The sequence below is a fragment of the Elgaria multicarinata genome, chromosome 23 (assembly GCF_023053635.1).
Source record: "Elgaria multicarinata webbii isolate HBS135686 ecotype San Diego chromosome 23, rElgMul1.1.pri, whole genome shotgun sequence".
Taxonomy (NCBI): domain Eukaryota; kingdom Metazoa; phylum Chordata; class Lepidosauria; order Squamata; family Anguidae; genus Elgaria; species Elgaria multicarinata.
Genome location: NC_086193.1, coordinates 1,164,269 through 1,175,347, shown reverse-complemented (window position 1 = coordinate 1,175,347; position 11,079 = coordinate 1,164,269). Strand labels below are relative to the sequence as shown.

The window sequence follows — 11,079 nt, the reverse complement described above, 5'->3', positions numbered from 1 at the left end:
CCAGGCATTTAGCAATATGTAATGAGCCTGGGTTCGTTTTTGTGTGTTGTGAACTGCCCAGAGAGCTCCGGCTATTGGGCGGTATAGAAATGTAATAAATAAATAAATAATAAATACATTTTTGTGGCTTTAAATTGTACGTTTTGTGATTTAAAATTTTTGTGCATTGTTTTCAAGTGTTTCTTTCTATCCTATGTAAACTGTCCAGAGAGCTTCGGCTATGGGGCGGTATAGAAATGTAATAATACTAATACTAATAATTTAATGTTTTAAATGTTTTAATGTCATAGCATGTTTAATTATATTTTTTAATTTCTGTATATCTCTACCTATCTTATATATTTAAGGTGTATATGTTTTAATTTGTAAAGCCGACCTGAGTCCCAGTATTGGGGGAAAGGCTGGGTATAAATAAATAAAATAATAATTATAATACTAATAACAATAACAACTTGATTCCTGTCTATGTTTTTTCTATTGCGTGATGCTATGCCGGTTTTAAAGGATGCGATGTTGTTGAATTCTCTCTCCGTTCCGTTCTTGTGTGATATTGTGTGTCGTCTGCAATGGCTATTAGTCAAATGCAAGGAAACGTCCCAGACTAAGCTAGCAGAATTTATCCTAGTCCAGAGCTCAGAAACCTTTCGGTGGAGCAAAGCAATAAGCAATACAGTTTATAGTACCTGCTTAAACAATGCTGGTTTTAGGTCAAAAGGCAGGGAGGGAAGGATGATTTTTTAAAATACTTCCCAGTGGCATTACTGACATCTAGTGGTTTGAGAGGGGAGACATGAGAGCACTCTTCAAATTCTTAAAATTATTAGCACACGGAGTAGGGCCAGGATCTCTTCTTGATCCTCCCAGAGTGCAGGACACGGAATAACGGGCTCAAGTTAAAGGAAGCCAGATTCCTGCTGGACATCAGGAAAAACTTCCTGACTGTTAGAGCAGTACGACAATGGAATCAGTTTCCTAGGGAGGTTGTGGGCTCTCCCACACTAGAGGCCTTCAAGAGGCAGCTGGACAACCCTCTGTCAGGGATGCTTTAGGGTGGATTCCTGCATTGAGCAGGGGGTTGGACTAGATGGCCTTGTGGGACCCTTCCAACTCTGCTGTTCTATGATTCTATGATTTTCCAACTCTATACTACCCTTTTGTAGGTGTGGTGACCAGAACGGTACACGGTGCACCCTCCCCTCCCCTTGGAAGGGTGTTGGATAATATCAAACAGCAGAGTTCGACCCACTCCACTCCACCCCCTGCTATAAAACCCGCTAGTTCTGCCCTTGATGAGGGACGGAGTGTGTGACCGACCCCCCCCGCCCCAATTTGCTGTCCTTCAATGTGGCCTAATTCAGCGCATCCTCTTTGGGACCGGGCCTATTCTCCCCTACCCCGATTACCTGATTAATTCGGCCGTCACTGGGCACCAGGCAGCTTGGATTCCGGCTCTTCCGCTGCGTTGCCCTTATCTGCGGCTCCCGTTTGATCTGAGGGTTCCGGTTCCCCCGAACTCGGTCGCCGACCCGAGGCTTCTGGGTGATCTGAGGCTTCTGGCTGGGGTGGGGCGTCCGGTTGGCCGGGACCTTCCGGTTGCTCCGAGGCTTCCGGTTGAGGTGACATTTCAGCCAGCCCCGTCTCGACGAAGACCTCCTGCTCATCTTCCTCCTCGGGAGATTGGACGACTTCCAGTCGCTTGGGCAATTCACCATTTTCAAAACAATTCAGCCTCATTTCCATCACGTCCCGAATTATGCCTGCAAAGGGAGTTTTTACACCCTGTTAAAGTTCTGTCCTGCCAGGGACCGTAAATGATAATATCCCCTGCTGGAAACGTCAAAACGCCTGGTACTTCGGGGGGCTGTTCATCCTGTTGCCAAGCTGCAGAGGATTTTGGGGGTTGTGCCAGGGCAGGCTTCCTCAAGCTAGGGCCCTCCACGTGTATCGAGGTACAACAATTCCCAGCTAGGGCAGATGGTTGGACCCCAGAGTATCAAGGCAGAGGGCCCGACACACACACACACACACACAGCAACTCTGAATGACAGGAAAAGATAAAAAAATGGCAGCCTGGGATAATTCTGTTCTAGATCTGGCAAGGATGCATCACACCCACATAGGGAAGTTTGTTGTTGGACGAAGGATTCCCACTTTGTTATCTACGGTCTCTGGGTAGGGATGTTCGTCGCTTGGAGCTCTGGCTCACGGCATAGGAGGCCTGGCTCGGCTTGCATTTGCAGCCCGAGCCTCGATTTCCCCCCTCCAAAGTCTGTCGTAACTTTTACCCAAACAGATTTTTTGTGTCTGCAATTTGCACAGATTTGCCTGATTTCTGCAAAATTACGGCTGCAATTTATGCAGTTTGCGGAAATGGTGGCTGCAACTGACATAATTTGCACAGATTTTTGGTAACTTTGGTAATTTCTGCAAATTACGGCTGCGATTTAAGTAACACGCATAGTGGACAACTGTAGCTGGGTCAGACTGAACTCCGGCACGGCTCCCCGCCACCGGGGCCGCCTCGTGACCCAGGGACAGCGCAGGACCCAGGAGCCAATATGTGTATAGACAGAGGCCAAAGCAGAGAACAACAATCACAGTTGCTACGTAAAATATAGACGTTGACTCACTGTCAGTGATCACTCGGCCAAGAACCTTCGTCTCCATGGTCTCTTCCACCTTGGTCATCACCCACGGGAAGAATCCGGCCTCAATGTCTGTGGGATACAAGAATGGGGTGGTTCTGATGAGTCCTGGTGAAATATGACATCCGCTTCCTCCCGCGTGGGGACTCCTGATGCTTCGGACCACAACTCCAGTCCCACACCCGTTCCGAAGTCCCAAGCAGCAAACAAGGGTTCAAGGGGGATCCCAGACCTGCGGAGGCCTACGGCAGCGTGGTTCTCCCTATCCTGGGGGCCCACCACCGAGAAGTCAGCCACCACCCACCTCTTTCCACGGGGTCAAAGAAATAGCCGCTGTCGCGAAGACTGCCAAAGACTGAAGGAATGAGGTCCGAGAGGTACCGCTGAGCAAAGGCACGGGCAGCGATCTTCTCCGAGGTCTCTTTTTCCTTTTGCAGGACTTGTATCTGCTGCTTTTTACGACGCTCCTAGGCGGGGAAGAGGAATAGGCAACGTAGGACCGCTCTTTATTTCGACATTCCCCCAACTGCTCCCCGTGCAAAGCTGGCCCGGTTTTTCTGGGTTGGTTTGTTTTTGTGGCAGAGGAGTGAGAGAGTGGGAAGGGATGGCGCTGAGACGGAGAGAGAGAAGGGGTGGCAGAGAAAGAAAGAGAAAAGGGGTGGGAGAGAGAAAGAAAGGGTGGCATTGAAAAAGAGAACGGGAGAGAAGGGGTGGCATTGAAAGAGAGAAAGAAGGGGTGGCAGAGAGAGAGAGAAGCGGTGGCACTGAAAAAGAGAGAGAGAGGAAGGGGTGTCAATGAGAGAGAGAGAGAGAAGAGGGGTGGCAGAGAGAGAAAGAAGGGGTGGCAGAGATAAAAAGAAGGGGTGGCACTGAAAAAGAGAGAGGAGGGGTGTCATTGAAAGAGAGAAAGAAGGGGTGGCAAGAGAGAAAGAAGGGGTGTCATTGAAAGAGAGAAAGAAGGGGTGTCATTGAAAGAGAGAGAGAGAGAGAGAGAGAGAGGAAGGGGTGTCATTGAAAGTGAGGAAGGGGTGTCATTGAAAGAGAGAGAGAAAGAAGTGGTGTCATTGAAAGAGAGAGAGAGAGAGAGGAAGGGGTGTCATTGAAAGAGAGATAGAGGAAGGGGTGTCATTGAAAGAGAGAGAGAAAGAAGGGGTGTCATTGAAAGTGAGAGAGAGAGGAAGGGGTGTCATTGAAACAAAGACAAGGAAGAAGAGGGCTTGACTCAGGCCTGATCCACCCCTGCTATGTGGCCTAACAATTATTACCCCTGAAAAAACGTAGCCCTCAACAGAACCGCCCCCCATTCTAAACTGAACCCTGCCGGACACTTTGAGCGCCGCCCGTCTCCTCGGCCCTGACCCTGCTACCTTTTCCTCTCGGTGCCGCCGCTCCTGCTCCTCCAGGCGCTGCACCTCCGCGAGCTCCGCGTAGCGCAGTTCGTGGTAGACGTGCTGATGCGCCCGCAGGTCCGCCAGCTCCTCTTCCTCCATGACCTCCAGCAGCGCCTGCTCGATCGTCTTGCCCACCAAAACCTCGAGCATCGGGCGGACTTCGATGTCGAAATCGAAAAGCTGCGTGAATTAACCCCAGTTAATTCTGGGGTTGTCCTGGTTTTTATCAATGCTTTATATACCAATGTTTTCGTAATTATTGGATATTCTAACGTATCTTAACATACGTAAACCGCTTAGAGATATATTTTAGAGATGTCGTCAGCAGCAGCGTAACTATCAATCAGTTAGGGTGGATTCCTGCATTGAGCAGGGGGTTGGACTCGATGGCCTTGTAGGCCCCTTCCAACTCTGCTATTCTATGATTCTACGATTCAACCCCCGTACCTCTCCTTCCCATATCTGCGTGGCCACGTCTCTGCCCGTCTTCGCGGGGACGAAGAGCGGAGTCGCGGGCCTGTCGAGGAACGCATCCGTCTGGCACTCCACGTCGACCTCGATGAGGCGGTTGGCCAACTCTTCCAGGTACAGTTCTGAAACGGCACGGCGGAGCACCCTTCAGACCGGCTGACTGCAAGGCTCACTGATTCACTATCCTATTCCCCCCACCAGACCTCAGAAACAAAGATGGATGCTTCTTAAACAACAGCTCCAACACCATGCGGAAATATCTCGCCCCCCTTTCGGGGAGGGTCTAGGGATGCTGACACACCCCTACTTTTGAAGAGCTACCGGGGCGCTGTAACAAAAAGTAGCGGTTTGTGCAAGGCGTGAAGAACACCATCTTGGGTTTTAGCAACCGGGTGTAAATACAGCCTTTCCAGGAGCGGCCGGGGCTGCTTCGTATCAGGTACGTATTGTTCAAACATCTTTTTTCATCGCAAGCCGTCCCGGTGGGCTACCTGTTTGCACGTCCACATGCCGCCGGCCCTCCAAAGGGTCGGGCGTCCTCGTCCGCAGCTGCTCCTTCGCTCGCTTCCTCGCCAGGGCTTTCCGTTGGGCTTCTCGCTGCCGTTGGAGTTCAAGGGGGTCAGGTTCACTGCTCTGGAAGGCGGGAACGAAAATAAGGCAGAAAACATTTTCTGGGATGTTATTCTGGACACCAGAGAAGCCGTCGAAGCTGGTGAGGCTGCGACCCCCATGGTTACGCACGCCGGAGAAATTCGCAATGGCGTCAAGTGAGTTTGATTATCTATGAATCCGACCCACGGATTCTGTGGACTTGAGGACCGTTTTATTTATTTTCATTTGATTTTTACTTCCCAGGATTTTACATAAATCGTAGAAAAATACTTTTAAAAAAACCCACTGGCTGAAAATGCACATTTCCCCATGGGCTAAAGCAGGAAAATGCACATATTGAGGAGATGTGCATTTTCGCACGTTTGAATCGGCGCAAACGCACATTTGCGCAAATTTGGGAAATTGAAAAAAAAATTCCGATTCCACCAATGAGAGGAAGACGGAACGAAAGGCGACTGACAATCGGTGAAACGCAGACGGAGTGGATATTTTATGATGATGATGATTTTTTAAAATTCGTACATTTCTACCCCCAATGTCAACTTAACTGCCGACCCCTGAGCTGGTGGGCTGGTTGGATCACATGCTGGCCGTAACAATTAAATCAGCTTTCCCCAATCTGGGTGCCTATCCAACGTTTCAGAGCCCAGCTCTCAGGATTCCCGACCAATGTTCATACTGCCTGTGGCTGATGGGAGCTGGAATCCAAAACGTCTGAAGATGGGAGTTGGATGGCACAGCTCAAGGAAGGCTGTCTAGGGAAAATTGAATTTAAGTAAACGCAGGAGTGAGCAGTACAGGATTGGGGCTAAATTGGCCAAATGGGATTCACCAGACAGCCCCGCCTCCTTCCCTTGGCTCCACCCCTTCTCCAAACCGCTGTTCATTTTTTGATTTCCTGTTTTTGTGCCGTTTTCCCGCATATTGAAAGGCTGAAATCGTTCTCCTACGGCTGCGTTACTGGCTATAGGAAGCTTCTCTAAAATGAAATCTGGCCCTTGGATTGCACTATGAAAGTGGTATGAAAGCGGTATCTAAAAGGTAGGAGCCACACGGCTGCTTTATAGCGGCATTGAAGTGCACGGACAACTGTTGGGGCCCATAAGGCACAGACCATACACCGCTTTCATAGTGCTGTAACCCTAAATCTGGCCCAACTCCAGGCTTCTAGGGTTTTCTGGGGAGACAGAAGTGTTTCCGGGAAGGGAGTCCGTCCAACCGCTCTCCCATGACCCGTGTCACTGCCTCTTCCACGGCAAACCCCGCCAGTAGAAATCCAAACTGCAATGTTCCCAGGGCAAAGATCCGGGCGTTTTGCTTGACGGGACTTTGCAAAACGCAAGACTGAGGGTCTAGGAAACGGCGCCCCTCCAAATGTCGCTTAACCACAACTCCGAGTCTCTCTGGCCATTGCTCGTGCTAGCTGGGGCTGATGGGTATTTGAGTCCCATAAGAGCGGGAGGGGCAGAATTCCCCACGGCCTTCTGCTAGATTTCCCCCTGCTTCTCCTCCCCTCTAAATCTGTTCAAACCCTTTTTAAAAGCTACCCAAATTCACCCCAGCACCTCCTGTCATATTTATAAATGTACGAGTCATCTAAAGGTTCAAAGAGGATCAACTCAAGATTAAAACTTGTGGCAGGTCGTTCCGCTGCTTGGTTTCGCCTGGGGGTGGGCTGAACTGCTCCCTTTTGCCTGGAGCATGGAAGTTTTAAGCTTAATTGCTTACCCATACGGAAGAGGAAAATTAGAAAGGATTTCTGGGAGAAGAAACACCCACCCAAGGTAACACGTGAAGGGCGTACGTGTTGCCACGGACCACTCTTCTCTCGTACATGAGGTTTGCATAGTGAATTGGATCCTCGTCGCTGTGGAGCATGAAATTAAGGGGAAGGAGGTGGGAGAGAAAAAGAGGATTAAAAAATAATAGTTAGCTTCAGCCCATTACAGAGACCCGATGTCTGCTCAGTCCGAGAAAACACACCCATAACCTGCATTTTTATCAGGATGGCCGCCTCCAGAGGCGTCGGGCTACAATCCCCATGGGAATTGTAGTCCGATGCCTCTGGAGGCTTGCAGCTTTGGGGGAAAGCTGCAAGATAAACACTCTGTTGCGTCTTTAGCGTGATCCTCTCTGGCTCAGGCCACGTTTGGGCCTTCCGACTTGGTCCTGCAACGGTACTCACGCCTCGATTGCGTCCAGGGAGGTGCGGTACCTCCGCCTGGCGGGCACGGCCCGGGGCCGGCTGCAATAGGAGTAGGTCGCGGAGGGTGCCGCGGCCTCCTCGTGGGCCACCAGCACCGACGTGGAGGCCATGCCGGGCAAACTGAGCCGGCTCCGGGCCGCGACGGCCTGGCTGGGCAGCCGGGTAGAACAATCCTGCACAGCAACCGTTGCCAGGCGACACGGAGACGGCTGCTTGGTGACCGTTGCCACGGTAAACTGATCCCCGGGCCTGGCAGCGGTTCCGGCTGGGCGCAGCCTCCTTTGAGCAAACACGCCAGAATGACTGCAGGGAACGGCTAAAGCGTTGCAGGGAAGGGGGGGCAGAGATACACTGAGACGGGCGACCGAATCGGACACGAATCGGATCGGTATTGACTGGTACCTGGAGATGGCGGAAATCGAACCTGGGACTTTCTCCACGCAGCTCAGGGGCTCTGCCAGTGAGCTACAGCCGTGCCCTTCAAAATACACTACGATTCTAGTCCTCATGGATCTGAGTAACGGCTGGATTTAAACCGAAGCTAAGGAAGCAGCCGTATGTTAGGGTGACCCTATGAAAAGGAGGACAGGGCTCCTGTATCTTTAACAGTTGCATAGAAAAGGGAATTTCAGCAGGCGTCCTTTGTATAGATGGAGAAGCTGGTGAAATCCCCTCTTCGTCACCACAGTTAAAGCTGCAGTAGCCCTACCCTCTTTTGTATCTGGTCAAGAGGGAAGGGCTCCTGCAGCTTTAACTGTTGTGTAGGGTGACCCTATGAAAAGGAGGACAGGGCTCCTGTATCTTTAACAGTTGCATAGAAAAGGGAATTTCAGCAGGTGTCATTTGTATATATAGGGAACCTGGTAAAATTCCCTCTTCAGCACAACAGTTAAAGCTGCAGGAGCTATACTAGAGTGACCAGATTTAAAAGACGGCAGGGCTCCTGCATTTTTATCTGTCGTGATGAAGAGGGAATTTCACCAGGTTCCTCATATATACAAATGTCACCTGCTGAAATTCCCCTTTCAATACAACTGTTAAAGATACAGGAGCCCTGTCCTCCTTTCCATAGGGTCAGCCTACTTATGTAGAGTCACTGAGTTCAGTGTTGTTTCTACCATCTCTACAGAGTTTCTTCCGCATATAAAACAAGCGCTCCATCACTGAACTACAGACCTTCCTGTAAACACAAATAAGATCCTAGTCCTCATCGATTTTTAAAAATATATATATGGCTGGTTTGAAAAGGAACGCTGCCTTATACTGAACACTGCCAAAATCCCATATTCCTAATTCCACCGATATATTTCTAATTCTCTTCCTTTACATCTGTTTGAACTCAAATATCCCCACTCTCACAAACGTTTTAGTGCAATTCTTCAAGTTCTTCAAATGCTTTTTGCCCGATACGGAACCAGACCAGCAAACAAACGCTTCTTTCCAAAGGGTTTTAACTGCTGCCTGTTTTATTTTTAATGCTGGGTTTTAAAATGGTCTTTTCCCACGATGTAGCTGCTTAGACATTTATTTCTCCTTTTAAACGTATATTTAAATTATTGTTGCTGCTTTGAACACGTACACAGATTTTAATGCGTTTTACTGTTGGTTTTATTGTGATATATAAAGCAAGCCTGTGTATATATATTATATTATTATTATTATTATTATTATTATTATTATTATTATTATAGTTTGTATATATAGTTTGTATAAGCCTGTAAATAACAATAACAATAACGTTTTCCTTTCCTCCTACTATTCCTTAGATTGGTTTATCTTCCCCAAACAATCCAGAAAGCTTAGGTGGAGGGATCGTAACTTCAAGTTTTGTTGCTGGAACAAGAATTTGAATTCAGGCCTCTCCACTCTAAATCCACCATTTTAAGCTATTGTACCACAGTGGTTCACATGACATTTGGGGGGGGGCATTATCTTGTCTCCCACGTTTTCTTGCTACCCCCCCCCAAAGGTTATTAGCCATGGTAGACAAATGGATCCTCCATTTCCAAGAGCAGTATACGTGCCAAGCACCAGATGCAAACTTGAGAGATGCTATTATCTAATGTTAGTGCCTACCAGATATTGTCAGAGAACGGCTCCCATGTTTAGTCTTGAGAAGAGAAGATGGAGGGGAGACATGATAGCACTCTTCAAGGACTTGAAAGGTTGTCACACAAAGGAGGGCCAGGATCTCTTCTCGATCCTCCCAGAGTGCAGGACATGGAATAACGGATTTGGAAGCCCGATTCCAGCTGGACATCAGGAAAAACGTCCTAACTGTTAGAGCAGTACGACAATGGAATCAGTTACCTAGGGAGGTGGTGGGCTCTCCCACCCTAGAGGCCTTCAAGAGGCAGCTGGACAAGCATCTGTCAGGGATGCTTTAAGGTGGATTCCTGCATTGAGCAGGGGGTTGGACTCCATGGCCTTATAGGCCCCTTCCAATTCTATGATTCTATGGTTCTAATCCCAGTGGGGCACTGTCCATGCTGGCCAGAGCCCATGGGAGTTGGAGTCCAAAGCATCTGGAGGGAAGCAAATTTCCTGGAGGAGAAGGCTTTGTGGGTTATCTGCTACCTCCAATATCCGAGGCAGTAAGCCTGTGTGCACCAGTTGCTGGGGAACATGGGTGGGAGGGTGCTGTTGCACCATGTCTTGCTTTGTGGGTCCCTGGTCGACATCTGGCTGGCCTCTGTGTGAACAGAGAGCCAGTGTGGCGTAGTGGCTAGAGTGTTGGACTGGGAGTCGGGAGATCCGGGTTCAAGTCCCCACTCGGCCATGGAAATCCATTGGGTGACTTTGGGCCAGTCACAGACTCTCAGCCCAGCCTACCTCACAGGGTTGTTGTTGTTGTGAGGATATGACGGAGAAGAGGAGGAGGATTACGTACGCCGCCTTGGGTTCTTTGGAGGAAAAAAAGCCGGGATATAACAGAGTGCTGGACTGGACGGACCTTCGGTTTAAACCAGCATGGACTTTGGATGTTGTTATGTTCCAGCCCAGCTGTGGAAACCAGTTATACTTGCGGGGTCAAAATACCCAAAATAGTACCGCATTGTGGCATTTGACCCTTTTAGAATAGGGGGGAAATCCTGGGAAAGGTGAGGAACTGTGAAACCATCAGCAGTTGCAGGGAAGGGGTGGGGTACCCCTGCTAAAGATTCCCGAATAGCTGCAGAGGTTGTTTTTGAAGGTTTAGACCACCGAACAAGACTCACACCTCTGCTCTTGGAATGATTCTATGCGTTGCAGCTGCACACAGAACTACAGTCCATGATACAGTGTAGAGCAGCCTTCCTCAACCTGGGGCGCTCCAGATGTGTTGGACTGCATCTCCCAGAATGCCCCAGCCAGCTGGCTGGGGCATTCTGGGAGTTGTAGTCCAACACATCTGGAGCGCCCCAGGTTGAGGAAGGCTGGATTAGAGTCTTTCACCCATTCAATCCAGTTTCTTTTTCCCTGATTTTTTTTTTTTAAAGGATAACGGTGCCCTGATTTTCCTAAAGACCTCCCCTTCTCAATCTCTCCCAGGTCAGGAGGAGCATGACGCTCTCTGTCACGGGAAAAGGGCATGTTCGCACGCCGAGGCTCGGAATAAAAAAGATGACATCTCTTTCCTAACGGACGAGGCAGGTGCCGTTATTTCATTGGCTTTTAGCAAATGATGCCACCGGACTAAAAAGAAGAGAATAAATGCGCCCTCCGCCTTCCAGACGCTTCCTGGACCGGATTCTGCCGGTGGCCGCGCTGAACA

General features: G+C 49.3%; 1 protein-coding gene across 1 annotated transcript; it reads right to left on the bottom strand.

Annotated features, from left to right (window-relative positions):
- Nucleotides 1-1,419: 1,419 nt before the first annotated feature.
- LOC134413171 (radial spoke head protein 3 homolog B-like) lies at nucleotides 1,420-7,435 on the bottom strand. The gene is made up of 8 exons (XM_063147299.1): nucleotides 7,305-7,435; nucleotides 6,899-6,986; nucleotides 4,999-5,140; nucleotides 4,484-4,629; nucleotides 4,013-4,216; nucleotides 2,950-3,112; nucleotides 2,631-2,717; nucleotides 1,420-1,757 (listed from the first exon to the last, which is right to left on the bottom strand). The coding sequence occupies exons 1-8, from the start codon at nucleotides 7,433-7,435 to the stop codon at nucleotides 1,420-1,422; spliced, it is 1,299 nt and encodes a 432-aa protein (XP_063003369.1).
- Nucleotides 7,436-11,079: the final 3,644 nt, after the last annotated feature.

Bases quoted from the DNA above. Each gene is read 5' to 3' on its own strand.
- LOC134413171 (XM_063147299.1), bottom strand. From the start codon at position 7,435: ATGGCCTCCACGTCGGTGCTGGTGGCCCACGAGGAGGCCGCGGCACCC. The intron at 5,141-6,898 runs GTGGGTGTTTCT...CCCGCCTTCCAG, and splicing joins CCCTTCACGTGTTACCTTGG to AGCAGTGAACCTGACCCCCT. The intron at 1,758-2,630 runs GTGAGTCAACGT...CTCCCTTTGCAG, and splicing joins TGGCCGAGTGATCACTGACA to GCATAATTCGGGACGTGATG.